The sequence below is a fragment of the Engystomops pustulosus genome, chromosome 8 (assembly GCF_040894005.1).
Source record: "Engystomops pustulosus chromosome 8, aEngPut4.maternal, whole genome shotgun sequence".
In the NCBI taxonomy this organism is placed as follows: Eukaryota; Metazoa; Chordata; class Amphibia; order Anura; family Leptodactylidae; genus Engystomops; species Engystomops pustulosus.
Genome location: NC_092418.1, coordinates 44,467,804 through 44,488,287, shown reverse-complemented (window position 1 = coordinate 44,488,287; position 20,484 = coordinate 44,467,804). Strand labels below are relative to the sequence as shown.

At 43.7% G+C, this 20,484-nt stretch overlaps 1 protein-coding gene across 1 annotated transcript in view; it reads right to left on the bottom strand.

Annotated features, from left to right (window-relative positions):
* Nucleotides 1-654: 654 nt before the first annotated feature.
* The window catches only part of LOC140076205 (UPF0764 protein C16orf89 homolog), a 32,222-nt gene continuing 12,392 nt past the window's right edge, over nt 655-20,484 (bottom strand). Inside the window, exons 4-8 of the mRNA XM_072122719.1 lie at nt 18,176-18,293; nt 14,254-14,392; nt 5,715-5,819; nt 2,030-2,110; nt 655-1,202 (exon numbers count right to left, since the gene is read on the bottom strand). Coding sequence (XP_071978820.1) covers nt 1,126-1,202; nt 2,030-2,110; nt 5,715-5,819; nt 14,254-14,392; nt 18,176-18,293 — 520 coding nt within the window. The 3' untranslated portion in view covers nt 655-1,125. The remainder of the gene's footprint in view (nt 1,203-2,029; nt 2,111-5,714; nt 5,820-14,253; nt 14,393-18,175; nt 18,294-20,484) is intronic.

The following is a 20,484-nucleotide window of genomic DNA, read 5'->3' as shown; positions in this document are numbered from 1 at the left end:
GTACAGAAGCACAAAGGAGGGGACTGAGGGCTGAGGAGTAAGCAGCACAGACAAGGCACATGTAGTTTTTTTTAAATGCATCCAAACCAAAGCCCAAAACATAGGACTACACAGAGGATTCTGTTAGGAGGCAAGGTAAGTTATAAAACACAATTACATTGTAATGCTTAGAGAAAGCAGAAAGGCATATTTGTAGCTATAATCCTTGTGAGCGCTTCTAAAAGGTAGTTATGTCAGAACTGGTCAGCTAGAGCAACTGACAGGTTTCCTTTAACCCTATTTGGGGAATGTATAATATTTGAACTTTTTGAAAAGTATGTTTTGCAGTTCTGTGACTTAAAGATGTTCCAAAGTTCTGAACCGTTTGATAAATTTGTTGTTCTTGAAGATGGTCCTAAGATATATTCTGCACTTTGTCATTGACCCCAGTAGCTACACCACTGAATAAGAACACTAGTGGCCCCACTGCGTCATAGGCCCCCAATAGCTACACCATTGACAACACTTGTGGGTTTAGAAAATGTATTCTCCTGTGCATGTAATTTGTAACATTTTAGATGCTTGTAGAAAACAAGGTTCGGACTGACATCCCACAAAAGAAGTTCACGGTTGTACTTGTGCCAAAGAAAAAATCTTCTTTATTGAGTTAAAATGCTTAGACAATCATGAGGAGGCAAGCTAGTAATAGCGTTTCGACGGCAAGCGTCTTACTCTCCTACTATCTGGTAGGTTATAAGTAAGATGCTTGCCGGCTATGGATGGAGCCATTTCCGTGCACCAGAAGATGTCCGGGGAATGTACAGCCTAGAGTGATCTAAAGCTGGCTTTTTTTTCCCACATATTGTAGTGGATGCTTGTTGGGCCTTTTTCTTGAGAATAGCCCCATCAAATGGGCTCAGCATTGTTACATACTACAAAGGTTAATTTTATCACTTGAGTTAATTTAACTGGGTTTTGCTGTGAGCTTTATATGCAAACTTCCTGCCAAATGAAATAAAATATACGCAGCACGTCATGGTTGCCTATATTATACTGATACATTCCTGCAGAATTAAATGAACCTAGCATTTTAACCATTTTTATTTGAGCCCATTATTCTTATGTATAATGTTTCATTACATTATGTTACAAGAATGTAGAGAAATACAGAAAACCGCCAAGAGCTCCTACTGCTACTCCTGTCGTGTGCGTGGAGCACGTATCTGTGGACAAATAGAGAATGTGTTATTTCTTACAATTTTGGAAAAGCTGTATTATTATCTAACATAACATAACATTACATTATTGTCTGATTTATATTCTTCACATTTAGGCCTCATGCACACATATCCTCTATACCCAAGAACGTATGTAGACGTTTTTCGAAATTTTTGGGATTTGCACCGCTGTGACAGGTATTTAGCAGGGGATTGTGACACACGCGGCATGCGATGGAAATTGGGGGGCTGGCTGAGCACATCCAATGCACTTAGATGCACCAGGAAGAAGATGGTGAACTCCGGCGGAGCTGAGAAGGGAAGCGACACATGCAGGATATCGGGCACACAATCTTAGTAAATCGCAGCAGATGTGCATTCCAGACGGACAATGCACTTTCGGGGAACGCGCAGGACAGGTAAGTATATGTGGCCCACAGTGTACCGTGTGTCACTGTCGGTACCAAGAATATGTAAGTACTCCATGTGGCAAAATATGAACTCCTCCTATTATTGTAAACACGGGGGATCGTGAACAGATGTTCACCAATCAGCTAGTTATCAACTAACCTGGGGTTAGAGCATACAGATAGACCTCTGAATTACATAACTGGATTAACCTGTTAACCAGCCGTGACAACTGTGAAATGTAATTGAATAGAGAGAAACGCCCATTTGCTGTGATAACTAAATTAGTTAAGTGACTTTCAGTGGTCATAAACACCGCTGCATCTGTAACATGCTGTCATTGGAACACTCCTTTAAAATATACATTGCTAAACAACTCTTCATAACAGGTCCATAGTATTAATCTGTATTTTTTTTAAACTTACCTAAAAATGTTCTATCTCTCCTTTTATTCCTTTTCGGAGCATTATTTTCATTGTCGGCATTCTCCGAATCCTCATTGTTTTCTAGAATGAATGAAATATCATTACGCATAAACCTTCATTCGTTGTAGCCAATTATGTATGTTCTGCTGCCTACTCTGGGTCCCCTAAACTGCACAAAGTGCATATTGTACTGTTCTGAGTAAATGTGCCCCATTCGTTGCAGTATCTATACCTTCTGGCAAATTATTATCTAAAGAGTGTCCTCAGAAAACATATTAAACCAGGGGCGTAACTACAGAGGTAGCATCCCAAGCAGATGCTATGGGGTCCACAGTGTCAGGGGCCCCAGCATCTGGCCTGACACACTAAAAAAAAGAAGGCTGTGCACCATTATACACATTTTGTACTGCACATAGCATAATAATTACATAACAGTGCACATCTTCCACAGTACACAGCATGAATTGGCCGCTCAGATAAGGAATGTTGGGGAAAGGGGAGGGGTAAGCAGAATGACATGACTGGAATATCTCATCTCTTCTTCCTGCTGTCTACTATGCACAATCTGTATGTATGTGAATATAAGCTGTATGTCTGTATATGGTACTGTATGTGTGTATATGTGATATGTATATGCTCATATATGTGGTTATATGTGATGTGTATATACTGTATGTGAGTCTATATAGTGTGTGCATTTGCTGTATGTCTGCATATGGTACTGTACTGTATGCATGTGTATGTTCTGCATGTGTGTGTACATGTGATGAGCATATACTGCATGTGTGTAAAGGATGTTTGTATATTGTATGTATAAGTGTATTTATCTGTGCATAAATGTGTGCAAATGAGTGTATAAATGTATGTATGTGTGTAAGATTGTATAAATGTGTATGAGGTTGCAACTAACATGTGTGAGTATAAAATATAGATATTTTTTTTAAGGGGGAAGGAGGCCCCATTCAGAAATCTGCTATGGGGTCATGCCTCTCCTTGTTATGTATTTTGTATTCAACCCTACATGTATTTATTTTTATAGTGGCAATTTAAGGGAACTTGTCAGGACTATTTGGTAAACTAAACTACTCACTGGTCCTTGTTTACCAGCGGCTTTGGAGCTGAAATAGCATTATTAATGAGGGGTCCTTCCTGTTCAATTTCTAGGTTGGTAAATTGGACATTTGGCTAGTTTGCTCTCTATGGAGGTGCTTGCCTACCTAGTATTCTATCATCGTGTGTGTTCAGCACCACAGAGGGTTTCATCACTGATAAGAGGATCCACCTATGCAAAGCCAACATGGATATTCTTTTACATTCATTCAGATGAACCCAAAGTGGATCCCACGAGGCTTAGCTAATAGAGATGAGCGAGTATACTCGTCCGAGCTTGATGCTCGTTCGAGTATTAAGGTGCTCGAAACGGCTCGTTGCTCGGACGAGTATTTCCCCTGCTCGAGATCGAGCATTTAATTAAAAAAACACAGTGAAGAACAATGAAGAATAGAATAAAAACAGTGAACACAGTGAACACAGGATCATTTAAGTGAAAAACACAGTGAAAAACACAGTGAAGAATAGATTACAGATGTTCGGCACATCTGCTTACTTGTCGGGAGATACGCGCGGAACGGTGCGAACAAAATAGTATGTGAAGAACAATATATATGTGTGAAGAACACATTGCAGAACACGGTGAGCAGCACAGAGACAACGAGGAGCAGCACAGAGACACCGGGGAGCAGCACAGAGACACTGGGGAGCAGCACAGAGACACCGGGGAGCAGCAGCACGGAGACATGGGGCAGCGGCAGCACGGAGACATGGGGCAGCGGCAGCATGGAGACATCAGGCAGCGGCACGGAGCGGCACGGAGACATCGGGGCACAGAGACATCGGGGCACGGAGACATCGGGGAGCGGCGGGGAGCCGCACGGAGACATCGTTGCACGGAGACATCGGGGAGCGGCACGGAGACATCGGGGCATGGAGACATCGGGGCACGGAGACATCGGTGCACGGAGACATCGGGGCACGGAGACAGCGGGGCACGGAGACAGCGGGGCACGGAGACAGCGGGGCACGGAGACAGCGGGGCACAGAGACATCGGGGCACGGAGAGAGCGGGGCACGGAGACATCGGGGCACGGAGACATCGGGGTACGGAGAGAGCGGGGCACGGAGAGAGCGGGGCACGGAGACAGCGGGGCACGGAGACAGCGGGGCACGGAGACAGCGGGGCACGGAGACAGCGGGGCACGGAGACAGCGGGGCACGGAGACAGCGGGGCACAGAGACATCGGGGCACGGAGAGAGCGGGGCACGGAGAGAGCGGGGCACGGAGACATCGGGGCACGGAGACATCGGGGTACGGAGAGAGCGGGGCACGGAGAGAGCGGGGCACGGAGACAGCGGGGCACGGAGACAGCGGGGCACGGAGACAGCGGGGCACGGAGACATCGGGGAGCGGCGGGGCACGGAGACATCGTTGCACGGAGACATCGGGGAGCGGCACGGAGCGGCACGGAGACAGCGGGGCACGGAGACATCGGGGCACGGAGACATCGGGGCACGGAGACATCGGGGCACGGAGACAGCGGGGCACGGAGACAGCGGGGCACGGAGACAGCGGGGCACAGAGACAGCGGGGCACAGAGACAGCGGGGCACGGAGACAGCGGGGCACGGAGACAGCGTATCTCCCGACAAGTAAGCAGATGTGCCGAACATCTGCAATCTATTCTTCACTGTGTTTTTCACTTAAATGATCCTATTCTTCACTGTTCTTCACATCTGCTAACTTGTCGGGAGATAATATACGCGCGGAACAGTGAAGAATAGATTGCAGATGTTTGCATACATCTGCTAACTTATCAGAAGACATTCTTTTTCAATTAATTAACACATTTTATTCCCGAACCATGGTCCCTTTGAAAAATGCTCGAGTCTCCCATTGACTTCAATGGGGCTCGTTATTCGAGACGAGCACTCGAGCAACTGGAAAAGTTCGTCTCGAATAACGAGCACTCGAGCATTTTAGTGCTCGCTCATCTCTATTAGCTAAGTTTTAAAATTCTGGTGTTCAAAATGTTTACAATTTTCTACACTGATTTGCACTGAACTTTTTCAGTATTTTTCACACACCTCCACACACAAAAATTGTAAATTGGGTATGGTTAGTCTACACTAGGTATATCAAACGGAGCCTTTTACAAAGTTCCAAAAATAATTGCAATATCACTCTATTAGAGGTTGAGAATTTAGTAGTATCTTAAATTTGGAAACAGATTCCACCAAATGGACTTTTCTATTTACATAAGTTATTTTTATAGAATTAGTATTATGTATCCATAACTAGGTATGATGGCAGGTGTTTGTGTCTATGCCAGACTATTGAAATAAGGGGACGCAATGACCGAATTAGTTTACACAATCAGTGTGACATTAGGTTATAATGAAATATGTAATTATAGAGGTTACTGATGAAATTGTAAGACTGATTATTTCTAAATAACTCTGTGATTACACATTTGCTCTAAAAAAGAGTGGAAGAGAATCATGCTTCACAAGGAATTTTCTGCAATAAAAGATAATTGCTGTTGGAGCAGAATTGCTTTGCTAAGTAACAGAATGAAACATATGGGTGACACATCATATATTCAGAAAGCAGAGATGACCATAAATCTTACCTATTCCACCATAACAACCAGTGACCGGATCTTGCCAACTGATAATTTGATTCAGCCATTCTAGTTTGTAAAAGTCTGAAAATCCACTTAAACCACACAGCAAGACTGCAATAAAAACAAGCAGAATATCTGAATACATCTATCTGTGATGAGACTGTGAGATATACATTCCCATCATCCATCAACTGCAAATTAAGACACTTATCATAGGTAAAAGTACAAAAAATGTAATTTCCTGTAATGTCACCTTTGCTCCTTGTAACAATATATACAGTATGTAAAGCATGTGTGAACACAACATAAAGCTGTTCAGTTTGTTTCCCACATCCACAGGATACGGGATAATAGCATTTTGGTAGGGCTCCAACTGCTAGGTCCCCAAGCAATTACAAGAACAGAACCCACCTATCACGAGAATGGATGTCCCTTTCTCATTAATTGAATAAAACTGCACATTGTGCATGCATCCTATTGCTCCATTCAATACTATGCAAGCACCGGGCATTGCTGAGCACAGTCGGCTATCTCCAGCACTCATATAACGTGATTGGAGTGGAAGAACGCATGCTCAACCTGCCAATTCATTGAAGTAGCGAGAATAGGCCATTACCATTCATTCCAGGTAACTCACTTTCACAACTCCTACTTTACTGGACTGGATGCAGCATGATATTTTCCAAAGCCCCCAGTGTTCCCAAAGAATCAGTTTTCCGAGTTTCACCACTGGACATACTAATCATGCTCTCTTATATCTGGTGGGTGGCCCTTGGCTGGAGCAAACAGTCTGGTGCCACCTAAATGACATTTGAGAGCCTAATTATCATGTTGGTTGTTAAAAATATCACCACTGAGGAAGGCTTTGGCACATTGTGCACCACTGCTTGATGTTCTCCTGCCCATTGCTCATTTCGGATATTTCAAGAAGCTCTGGTGTCTTAGTATATCCTGCGGTTGACTGTGCTCCTGACCGTGTGGTTGGTAGGGCCTGGCATAAAACTGTGCCATAATCTGCGCCAGTACTATAGCTAATTTTTTTACGTGGGTCATCCACAGCCTGGTGCACCCCATGTCCCTTCATGCAAATAAGTCACAATAACTGACCGTGTTAATGGAATTGAGACTTTATCAGGGCTTGTACACAAGTAAAAGCTTTGATAAATACACCCACTGATGGGCATGATGGAGGCTGGAAAAAATTCCAGCTATCCCCAAATCCTTGAAGTTAGGTACAAAGAGTTTGAGTTAGTGAAGGTTATTAAATTATTTCTTTAAAGGTGTTGTCTAAAATGTTAAAATGGCCATTGCCTTATCAACATGGCTATAACTATAGTATTTGTTGCCAAAACGCAGCCAAATTAAGTAATTGTTTGTTGGAAAATTTAATGCATATTTCATAAAATTTGTGTAGTGACTCCTCACCTTACTTATATAAATAGCAATATTCATATATGTATGTGGTGAGATGTATCTTCATGTAATACGTTTTTTTAAAAAAGTCACAAGGGGTGTATTTCTCTTCTGCAATGTCTCCCACAGCTTGCTCATTCCACCCTCCTTTGGCAAGCCTCCATCTAAAAAAACTCGGATAGAGGAGACAGCAGGAGCAGACGTGACATTTGCTCCTCCGACAATGACAGCTCTGTCATAGTATTTTCTCCATTCCCAAGATTAGTTTGCATAGCAACAAAATATCTAATTAATGCATTAGTGTAAATTCTATATATACTAATCTTAGAGTTAAATTACCTTGCTACCAATAAAGTGCATTTAGAAACATCATTATGTAATTTGGGGCATGATGTGAAATTCAATTCAACCAATTCCACCTTTTCCTTTGGTTGAATAAGCCTGGAGTAAGATAGTATAGAACTACCCCTTTCCATAGGAACTTCCTAAACAGTGATCTCAGCGAGGCAGTGCGACTAGGCCTCGATGGCAGCCAAGGTAGTGATGCAGAGACAGTCCGGGCCTGGGATGACAGAAGGAGGACAGCATTGGAGGAAACACTGGAACTCACGGCAGGACACAGGAGCTGGCACATGGTACAGGAACGCAGGGACGGACTGGCACGCGGAACGGGAATACAGGAACGGGACCACGGGAACACAGCAGACATGGGAAACGCAGGAACATGAATACTTGAATCACAGGAATACGGAGGTACACTGCAAACGCAGGAACACTGGAGGGCTTTCACTTCACAGGAAAATGGCTGAAGATCCGGCGAGGCAGGAAGGGAGGTGCCAGATTACAAAGCGGAGCCGGATCAACCAACGCCAATCACAAGGAGGCTGGCCCTTTAAATCCTGAAGAGCCGACGCGTGCGTGACCTAGTTGGATCCGGAGCAAGAGCGTGGAGAGGTGAGTCCGCGCCACGGAGAGGGACACGGGTACCCCCCCCCCCCCCTTTAGAGCCCCCCTTCTTCTTCGGCCTCCTACTCTTTGGTCCCAAGACACCTCTGGAGGGGACAATGATCCTGAAAATTCGTCAAAAGAGGAAGTGGTGATGCCTTGCAGTGTGAGTGGCATTCTGAACCCCAACCCAGGATTTCACCAGATTTCCAATTAAGGACCGGAGCATGGAGTTACAGCCATGGAAGACCCAGGCGAAGAGATGATGTGGATTGTGGCAGGACATAGAAGACCACACTCTCTTTGTGATGAGTTCCAACCTGGAGAGAAATTGGCTTAGAGCGGTCCCGGTCTGGTTCGGTACCATCAACAGAAGACATGAATAGCGGATTCTTGAGAGGAACCTACAGAATGTGATGCCGGGAGATTAGAGCGGCATCCTCAAAATTCCCCGCAGAACCAGAGTCCCGGAATGCCGAGACTTGCACGGGAGAGAGAGCACCAACACCGAGGAGCACAGAAAGTACCTCCCAGAAGCCCAAGGTGTTGGGGTCTGCTGGACTTCGGAGAACAGACAGGACAAGCCCCAATGGAGTTTTTGGGTCTAGCACAGTAGAGGCAAAGTTTCTCTCAGAGACATGTGGAACTTACTCGACAGAGAGGCGGACACTGTTGACCTGCATAGGCTCCACTTCAGACTGTGCGGTTGGAGGCTGGGGCAGCTTTCAGAAAACTGGAGCCAAGCAAGGCAGTCGTGGAAGCTGGACTTGAGGTTGCTCGAGGTGCAATTCTCCATTCAGTTGGATGAACCGCATGTCTATCCAGGTGGCCAGAGTGATGAGACCACTCACAGTAGCGGCAGATCACAAGCAGCAAGTGCTTCTTTCACCTAGGGGGACAGTCCTTGCTTGAAGGTTGCTGACTAGGCCACATCATTCTAGGAGAGTTCGGAGGCCAGGGTGTGAAACTTGACAGCATACTCACCCACAGATGAGTCTCCTTGGCGCAGGTTCAGCAGACCCATTTCAGCTAAGGTTCCTCAAACACGAATTGGAATTCCGGACAGAAAGGTAGCATGGGAGGCTGTGACTGGATTGTTTCTATCCCACAGAGGAGTAGCCCAGGCCAGGGCCTTCCCGGAGAGGAGGCTGAGGATGGATGCCACCTTGGAGTGTTTGGTGACAAACTAAGTTGGCATAAGTTCAAAGTGCAACGAGCACTGGGTGATGAAGCCCCTGCAGAGTTTGGGGTCACCATCAAATTTATCAAGCATAGAAAGTCTAAGTCTTGGTACTGCTGCCGGAGGAAATGCCGGGGCGGATGTTGAGACTGCTGGGCGACAACGGTGTGAAGATCAATCCATTCTGGAGGTGACTCCTTAGTGGGGTCCATGGCCGGATCTTGCTATCACGATGTTCGGGAGACTTAGTCAGGAGACTGGTCGTGTAGTTCAGTATACAGAGTCTGTGTACCCTTTGGACCACTACGGGAGATAGTACTAGCAGACACCCCAGACCGGAGTCTAAGGGTCACCTGATCTTCACCAGAGCCCACCGTGTGAGTATCCCAGGATGGCAGCCATGGTAGTGGAGATGCAGAGACAGTCCAAGCCTGGGATGACAGTAGGAGAACAGTGTTGGAGGAAACACCGGAAGTCACGGCAGGACACAGGAGCTAGCACACAGTGCAGCAACACAGGGATGGACTGGCATGCAAAACAGGAACGCAGGAAGCTGTGTCTAGTTGTCATTGTATAAGAAGGTAAAGTTTTGAATATCAGGTGGGCTATAAGGAATGGGGGGCTGAAGATATTCATGGCCTCTGACTTACTGTCAGAGGAAATTAGAAACCTGGCCAAATTTCTACATAAGCTGGAATACATGGGGGAATGCTGTTTTGGGGTTCGTAATCATAATCAAGAGATCATCCACAAAAGCAGCATTTTTATGAGTGTTGGGACCTATGAGGATGTTTTGAATCTGGGGTTGTTTTCTGAGAGCTTGGAGCAGAGTCTCTATTACATGTACGAACAGGTAAGTTGACAGGGGGAATCCTTGTCTAGTGCCGTTCTGTATTTGGAAGGACTCTGCACAGGTGCCATACACTTTGATCATTGCACTAGGATAATTAGAGACTGCCCCTACTGAAGACAAAAAATATTCAGGGAAGCCGAATTTCTTTAGGGTCTTAAACATGCAATTCAAGCGTATCCTATCAAAGGCCTTCTCGGCATAGATGACCAATGGTATATTGTTCTTTTTTGCATAGGTTATTCCATGGATGATCCAACAGGAGTTCTGAATCCCCTCCCTACCTAGAAGGAAACCTGCCTGGACAGGATGTAGAAATCTGGGAATATTTTGGCAAATATCTTCACATCAAGGTTGAGCTCTTGGCCAGGACTGTAAGGGTAAAGACCCCACAATCCTGTAAGATAACAGAGCACATGAGTTGTGGGAGGTGTTATTCCTCTAGGAAGAGCTTTATTTTATTGGACAAATACGTTTCTCCTACAAGGGAATGAGGGGGAAGGATGTACAATGCTGTATAGAAAGATTGGAATTCTCTAGCAACTGGCTTAGGTGGAAAACAGGGGAGTGCTCCAACACTTCAACTTAAGTGCTATGGGCTGACTAGCTGAGTAGGAAATCATGGGGTAAAAGGGTTGAGTTTGATGCCCTGGAGTGACACCTAACTGAAGAATCGTCTACACCCACTTACTATTCCATAATTCCCTTTGAGTTGATCATAAGGCGAAGAGGTCAAGCAAACCACTGCTCCCGCACTGCTGTCATCATTGACATTTTTCAACAGTGACAACAGTTGAGTGCAAAAATTTATGCGTGAATTACCCACCTATCATCTCATTAAACTACTAGTCCTCTCAGGTAAAATTTGATTCATCCCTCTAGAATTCCCTCTTATATGTGAAATCTCACATAAAATATCTCCTCGAAAGTCAAGTAACAATGAGCAATGAGGAGTCCTATATACCCAAGATGTGTCACTTTGGGAGATAGTTGGTTATAAATGCAGTTAAAGAAATAGGCCCTGAAAGATAACATTCTTACCATTAATATGACAAAAGCATAGTTCTAGGTACTATAGAACAAAATACAGGGGCATCTGAAGTAACGCTCCCCCTGTAGCCTCTAAACTTGATTCATTTTAGGCAAACTCTTCACATTTTTTTTATAGGTAATCTAGTGATTAGAGATGAGCGAGTATACTCGTCATATAGGCACGGAGACAACGGGCAGCGGCAGGCACAGAGACACTGGGGCAGCGGCAGGCACGGAGACATCGGGCAGCGGCAGGCACGGAGACACTGGGGCAGCGGCAGGCACGGAGACATCGGGCAGCGGCAGGCACGGAGACACTGGGGCAGCGGCAGACACGGAGACATCGGGCAGCGGCAGGCACGGAGACATCGGGCAGCGGCAGGCACGGAGACACTGGGGCAGCGGCAGGCACGGAGACATCGGGCAGCGGCAGGCACGGAGACACTGGGGCAGCGGCAGACACGGAGACATCGGGCAGCGGCAGGCACGGAGACATCGGGCAGCGGCAGGCACGGAGACATCGGGCAGCGGCAGGCACGGAGACACTGGGGCAGCGGCAGGCACGGAGACATCGGGCAGCGGCAGGCACGGAGACACTGGGGCAGCGGCAGACATGGAGACGTCGGGCAGCGGCAGGCACGGAGACATCGGGCAGCGGCAGGCACGGAGACATCGGGCAGCGGCAGGCACGGAGACACTGGGGCAGCGGCAGACACGGAGACATCGGGCAGCGGCAGGCACGGAGACATCGGGCAGCGGCAGGCACGGAGACATCGGGCAGCGGCAGGCACGGAGACATCGGGCAGCGGCAGGCACGGAGACATCGGGCAGCGGCAGGCACGGAGACACTGGGGCAGCGGCAGTCACGGAGACACTGGGGCAGCGTCAGGCACGGAGACATCGGGCAGCGTCAGGCACGGAGACATCGGGCAGCGTCAGGCACGGAGACATCGGGCAGCGTCAGGCACGGAGACACCGGGGCAGCGGCACGCACGGAGGCACCGGGGCAGCGGCACGCACGGAGGCACCGGGGCAGCGGCACGCACGGAGGCACCGGGGCAGCGGCACGCATGGAGGCACCGGGGTAGCGGCGCAGAGACATCGGGAAGGGCAGAGAGACAGAGAGATCGGGGAGACTTCAGTGGAAGAAGAGGAGCGGATCCCGGGACAGCGTATCTCCGACAAGTAAGCAGATGTGCAGAACATCTGCAATCTATTCTTCACTGTGTTTTTCACTGCGTTTTTCACTTAATTGATCCTGTGTTCACTGTTTTTATTCTATTCTTCACTGTTCTTCACATCTGCTAACTTGTCTGGAGATAATATACGCGCGGAACAGTGAAGAATAGATTGCAGATGTTTGCATACATCTGCTAACTTATCAGAAGACATTCTTTTTCAGTTAATTAACACATTTTATTCCCGAACCATGGTCCCTTTGAAAAATGCTCGAGTCTCCCATTGACTTCAATGGGGCTCGTTATTCGAGACGAGCACTCGAGCATCTGGAAAAGTTCGTCTCGAATAACGAGCACCCGAGCATTTTAGTGCTCGCTCATCTCTACTAGTGATCTTTCACATAAAAAAGTGAATTACAGAAAGGACATTTCATAACCTACAGGGGGGGGGCATAGTAGTTTAATAGGTTTAAATCTGATAACAGTCTCCCTTTAAATGTATTCTGTTCAGAGAACAATATGGCCTTATGTTCCTCTTGTCTAAGCCTAAGCTCTATAGAATGTATGTTCTTTCATACAGGCAATACTACTGTACAATTCCTATAGTATGCCTATATTATGTAGAGTTTATTCCACTCAGATGAAAATTTGATACAGCTAAGACTCTCTGCAATTCTCTATTCTCTATGTGAATCATAATAAATCATAAAAGTATTCATCACTTTGCTTCTTACTTGTCTGTGACAAATCTATGTCAAATGGGATCCTGGAATTGTTCTCAATGCCTTTCTCAAGGACACCTTGACGACCTCGTCACATGTAGTAAAACAATTTTCAATACCTTTCTTATGGAAGGTTTTAAGACTTCACCTAATTTAAAGAAACCATTCAAGCACATCTTTCTTCCAATAAAACATTACAGTCCCATGCACAGCATACTGTAAAACTTTTGTCTCAGTGAGATTCTAAAGATAAAAGTAAACTGCTAAGGATACAAAAAAACGTAAGTTGGAATAAGTAAGAAAAATCTTAAAAATGGCATCAAGGTATTTTTCGTTGGTATAAACAGCTAAATATAGGGAAGAACATATATCTAAGAAAGTGAAAGCAACAAATCAAATGTCAAATTCTATTAATAACGCTGTATTTTTATCATTAAAAAATCAATAAAAAAGAATATACAGTATATTAAAAAAGCTTACCTCTGAAAACAAGACCCATACCCACTAATTTATCATTTATCTAATATCCTTCAAAGATGTGATAAATGTTACAGTTAAAAAAAACTAAAGTAAAAATTAGAAGGTAAGTATACTTTGTATCTGACCATGTTTTTAGTACTGTTTACATATTTATAATAACATTTAATACGGACGTCAGCGCCATTAAATAGTCCTTTAGTTCTAATTATAAATATTTAAGTACTAAAAACATGAAATAAAACTAAGGACAACACGTTTCACTCTATACACCAACAGCTTCTTCAGGTCGCCTATTTTTAGTTATTTTGAATAAAATTCAATTCAAGTGTCCTTGAATACTTCTGCCTTTTTTTTTCCAAATCCGGTAAGTGCAGAGAAGAATTGTAATATGCTTCTTAATATAAAACAAACTATTTAATAATTATCAGGTACTTTTCTGTGGGCAACACCAGTACTTTGTAGAGGAGATAGGAAACGTTCACTGTGTAACCTAACTTTATATAAGACAAAAAGCAATCACACTTGCATTTACTATTTAAAAAAACAAACAAAAATAAAAAGCACATGAATTGCAATAGGAAAGGTTTTTATATTTCTGTTCACTACATTTCCAAAATGACACAAGAAATATAATGTTAAATTATCCTCCCTATTATTTACATTTGATTAAAAAAACTAAATTAATTGAAATGTCAATATTAATGGATGCTATTGGTATGACTGGTGCAGATATAATTGCTCTTACTATTTTCTATGAAAATGTCTCGTTGCTCCTGGGGGTAACCATCGCGCTCAATATCTAAGTTGCCTTTCATCATATTGGCACAAAATAGATTTTCGGAATAGTCAATATCCTTTACAAATAGATCTTTTCTGCAATGTTTCTGTGAAAAACAAAAGCATCCAGTTATTGTGTATGTATAGTGTATCTTATATATTAGACATATAATAATAAAAAAGGTTTTGTGCATGAAATCAAAGAAAACAGTAATACCAAAAATATACATATATAATATATATATATATATATATATATATATATATATATATATATATATATATATATATATCCTAAAGGATAGATGCTGAGGGAATGTTCGAAGTTTAGGACAATTTTATAAAAACTCCCATACTGACATATACGCATTGTGTATCAGCATATCTAAAAATAAAAAAGTGTCCAATAATAATGCGTGCTGAAGTCTTATTGATTCATACAAGCAACTCCTACATTAGCATTTGTCCACACTTGGGCAAGCCTGATGGGTGCCCAAGTCTTATCAATGAAACTGATATATGCTGAAAACTTGTTGCTTAGTTTTTTCTTGGATTAGTGTTATACTATTCCGATTGGGACACAGTCTATCAGAAATGCTAGATAATATTTAAGGATATCAAAATACCCCACTTACAGTGGTTTTGCCAAGGAGCATCTGATGTCTGCTAAACCTCTGCTGTTCAAAGTAGATTATTTTTAGCGCATACCTGCTGGTATTCCTGCGCATGCGTTTGAGCAGTGAGTGGTGCACCACAGGTCTCAGAGGGGAAGAAGACTTAGCTGCTTATGATGTTTTTGATAGTAACCAAGTAGCTTGTTTGAAATATCTTCTAAGATGGTCAGAGGTGTAATCCAGATGGATGGATTGATCATTACTCTAGATTAAAAAGCGCACCTTGATTTAAAGTTAATAGTGTTATGGATCGACCAATCATGTGATATATATTTGAAAGTTAATATATGCTAGACACGTTTTGAAGTTTCCCACTTCTTCCTCAGTAGCACAGTGTCCTACAATTTAGCATCATTTAATTCAGCTTCTTCAGTGTGATGGAACATCTGTGCTGGATTTGAAGAAAAGACAACAGTAATATGTGATATATATTTAGCAATATGCTCTGTATATGTGGCCATTTGTTAGAAAGACAGATGTCAGATAGAAAATTGATGTCTTGAGGGATGTTACTCAAACAGAGCAGTGGACAGCCGCGGCTATTCAGACGGCAGAAGTAAAGTCCTTGAATTATATTCCTATATGATGCAGGGACTACCATCCACTACCATCCACTGCACATGTTTGTATGAAACAGGCCTTAGTGTGAAGTATATGATTGCCTTGGTGTAATATATGTAAATAAAAGAACCCTATAAATTGTATATACATGCTTAAATGGAACCTGTCACCACATTTTTCCTAAATACAGCTGGTGGCATGTTTCTGTAGAGCCCTAGTAACTATCTGACACATTTCTTTTAGCTAAAAATTGTTTCCCACACATCCTCATGAAATCAGAGTTATAAACTTGCCTGGTATCTAGAGATCTATGGAGTGAGTCAGGGGGAGGGGGTAAAGTCATGTGACCAGGGTGACATCATCACGGGTCCTTTAGTTTCTTAACATTAGCAAACTGTACTTCATGCACATACCTAACCACATTTAAAAAAATCACAGTATGCCTGCATGGACTTCTACTTTCTCCATGATGGCTGCTGTGATTTCATGTGATATCATATACTGTGATTTCATGAGATGTATGCTTGGTGTACAGTTTGCTAATGTCAGGAGGCTAAAGAGCCTCTGATAATGTCACCCTGGTCACATGACATTACTGCTGCATGCAGAGGAAGCATGGGGAGGAGCTGCTGGATTCAGCCTGAGGAGGCCACGGCCACCTTGACTTGTTATAGACATGCTTAGTTAGCAGGTAAAATTATAAAGTTGAATGTATGGAAATCTAAGGGAAACTATTTTTAGCTAAAGGAACCTGCCACTAGCTGTATTTGTGAAAAATGTGCTGACATGTTACCTTTACTAATGTAAATGATACGTAAAATATTTTTTTACACAATTCCTAAGATACAAAATGAAATGTATTTTTATTGCAAAAACAGAAATGCATTTCTAAACATGCACCAATTTCATTTAAATGAGGTAGATGTCCCAATCGGAATGGTGTAACAATAATCCAACCACAACTAAGCACTAGCTCCATTAAATGACTTCACAGGCAGCTGGAGATGCAGATCACAGTAAGTACCAGTGTTTCAACATTTTTAACATTTTTTTTAATGTGACCCCAGACAGAGGTGATATAGGGTAATATGGGACACTAAACAACTTGTCCATATGTACATGTGGGTGGTTTAGTATCACAAATTGCCCTGGCAGGTTTTCTTTAAACCCCTGCTAAAATATCCAGATTTTTTTTTCTTATTTCTATATGCTGATTCCAGTTTAGCGACAATAACCCTGTGTATGCAGCTGTGGGGTCATTTTTGCAAGATAAAGCTCTGCAGCTTATGACAGATTCTCCCCTCTTCATACTATGCATGTGGACCTCCAAACTTGACACACTGGGGCAGATTTACTTACCCGGTCCATTCGCGATCCAGCGGCGCGTTCTCTGCGCTGGATTCGGGTCCGGCCGGGATTTATTAAGGTAGTTCCTCCGCCGTCCACTGCTGCTGCGCTGAAGAGCATCGGAACGCGCTGGAGTTCACCGAGCCGGGCTGAGTGAAGGTAAGTGCAAGCTCCGCGACAGATTTTTTGTTTTAAATGCGGCGGCTTTTCCGAATCCGTCAGGTTTTTGTTTGACCACGCCCCCGATTTCCGTCGCATGCATGCCAGCGATATGCGCCACAATCCGATCGCGTGCGCCAAAATCCCGGGGCAATTCAGGGGAAATCGGCTCAAATCGGAAATATTCGGGTAACACGTCGGGAAAACGCTAATCAGGCCCTTAGTAAATGACCCCCAATGTGACTTCTTTCAGAATGTGATGTTTCTTCCTTGATCACATGGATACAGGTTCTGAGCATGTGCTAGCACCATGATGAAATTGCTTGCCGTGGAAGAGGAAAACATTAGCCACTACAACATCCAGTTATATCGTAGTGTGCTTAAAGGTCAAATATATTTATAAAAACAATGTTTTCATTCTTGAAAACTAAATGGGATTTGGATATAGAGAAGCACAGGGATTTTTTAAACCATGGTCCTGGCTCATGTTGGTCAAACACTGGCTAGATATAAGCTTAAAGAGGACCTGTCACCCATAAATTGGGCACTAGGAGCTGCTTATGCTATCTAACACTGCGGCGGAGTACAATGTAAACGCCGCACCGGCCGACATATGTATGACGGGGCAGTCCGGAGGCGCTGCCTCTTCGCCGGACCGCCCCGCTCGCTCCATAGGCCAGCGGTGACTACTGTGCGTCATGCGGCAGTCACTGCCCCTAAACCCGCCCCAACCCTGCCCCCTCCTGAATACATCGGACAGCTTTGCGAGCATTGTACTCCGCCGCAGTGTTAGCATTATTGGAGGTTTCCGGTAACGCTATCATTAGAACACTGCAGCATTTGTTTATGGGTGACAGGTCCTCTTTAAGCATCTTTTCAAGTGTGAGTGAAGGCAGGTAGAAATATTGAGAAAACATTGGGACATATTTTTTATCCATTTTCTGCAGAAACAGCATTTAGTGATATATTTTGCAGAAGCCTCATGGCCTTGGCTAATGGTCTGGAGTCGTCTGATTGGGGACTATGGAAATGTTTCTAGTCATGCTTTTTGCAGATAGAAGATGCAAGTGCACTTGTGACCCTATGCATCTAATATACCTGCTAACTTAATAGTTACACCCATGTACATGAGACACTTATCATACATACCAATTTGCCAACTATGAAATACAGCAACTGATGAGACAATGAGTACTCAGTACACCCTTCTTCTGTCATCTTCTTTATGCAAGCTGCAGTCACAACACAAGACTCCTTGTTTTCATTGCTACGGATCACAAATAAGTGAATGCAGCTCAATTGCGTTACATATTACATAGAACTATAGTCTGCTTTGAATACATTAACAAAATATTAAAGAGCTACAAAGGCTGCAAAAAGCAAAATCTTATCTCCACGTTGCATATTTGGTAGCGCTTAAAACATGCGGCACAGTGCACCCTGCTGGTATACTTAATGAGCTCACATTAAAATAAATCCATCTGAAATTAAGAACTAAGCATTCTATTAATTTTATGTTTTCTTTTCATTTTCAGCAGCCACTTAGTATAGTTTACTGCACTGTCACCTTTTCACCTCTATTAAATTTGTTATGCTTACAAGAAAATGAAAAAACCTTGGATGAATGTGTGTAGTCATGTTATAGAAACAATTTAACAGAAAAATGTCAGAATTAAAGCGTAACTGGCATATGAGACTTTTAATACTGTGTAGGGAACATTGTTCCAATATACTTCATTAAAAGGGAATTATCATCTGGGCATACACATTGGGGGACATGTATCTTTATTTATTTGAAATTGTCTAATTTTTGCAACTTTTGTTGTTTTTGAGACTCTATCTATCTATCTATCTCAGTGATTTTCAACCTGTGTGCCGTGGCACACTAGTGTGCCGCGACACATGGTCGGGTGTGCCGCGGGGAAAGTTCCCCAAACTATGGTGCCCCCTGTGTTTTGTTTCCCAGAGAAATGTAAAATGAGAAATACTATAGTCATGAGGCTGTAGTACTACAAGTGTATATGAGTATATGAGCTGGCACTTGTACTCTGGCCTCATGGCCATAGTACTTCTCATTGTACCCCTTTATATTGCAGTATATGAGCCACATAATAATCAGCATCATATACTAAAAACATGGAGAAACTGAGAACTGTTGAGGAAGAGCTTCGTGTTTGTCTTTCCACCATTCCTGCCAGGATATCCCTTCTGTGTTTATCGTAACAGGCCCAGGTTTCACACTGAGTGAGTAAAATAAATTTAGAATCTATATTATTAACTATATGTATAATATGACTGTTTAGTGTCATTTTGCGCTATTTTGGTTGGTGGTGTGCCCCAGGATTTTCTAAGTATAAAAAGTGTGCCACGGCTCAAAAAAGGTTGAAAATCACTGATCTATCTATCTATCTATCTATCTATCTATCTATCTATCTATCTATCTATCTATCTATCTATCTATCTATCCAGATAGATAGATAGATAGATATATTGGGGGTCATTTACTAAAGGCCCGATTCGCGTTTTCCCGACGTGTTACGCGAATATTTCCGATTTGCGCCGATTGTACCTGAATTGCCCCGGGATTGTGGCGCACGCGATCGGATTGTGGCGCATCGGCGCCGGCATGCGCGCGACGGAAATCGGGGGGCGTGGCCGAACGAAAACCCGACGGATTCGGAAAAACCGCCGCATTTAAAAACCGCAAAAGTGTCGCTTGGGGATCGCTTACCTTCACTTGGTCCGAGGTGGTGAATTCCGGCGCGATGAGATGACTTTCAGCGCAGCAGCGCCACCTGGTGGACGGCGGAAGAACTACATTCATAAATCCCGGCCGGACCCGAATGCAGAGCAGAGAACGCGCCGCTGGATCGCGACTGGACCGGGTAAGTAAATGTGCCCCATTGTGTTTTATACATATATGGTTTTTCAGTTATCACATTTAACTCCCCACCTTTTATAACTTTTCTATTTTTCTATGTAAAGAGCTATGTGAGGGCTTGTTTTCTGCTTAACCAATTGCACTTTATAGTGACGGTAATGCTCCATGCCGTGTACTAGGAACCATTTTCTAGCGCTAATAACTTTTTCATACTTCGGTGTATGGAGCTGTGGGTGGTGTCATTTTTTGCGACATTTAATGCCGTTTTCAATGCTACCATTTTAAGGACTGTATGTACTTTTGATTACTTTTTATTAAATTTTTTACTCGGATGAGGACGCGCAGCTACGAGGAGCTTTGCGCCAAAGATGACATGGTAGGTGGAGAAAAGAGGCTACTGGGGCGTGGAGTAGCCGCGACATGTAGCCTCATGTCTGCCCAAGTAGCCGCTTAAAAAAATTTACATACCCACTTATGAAAGTTTACTAAAGGACAGCTGGGACGTGAGGATTAGCCCAAAAAAGAGCTATCCTCATGTCCCATTCATCCACCTACCACCCGTTCTACCTTTATAGGT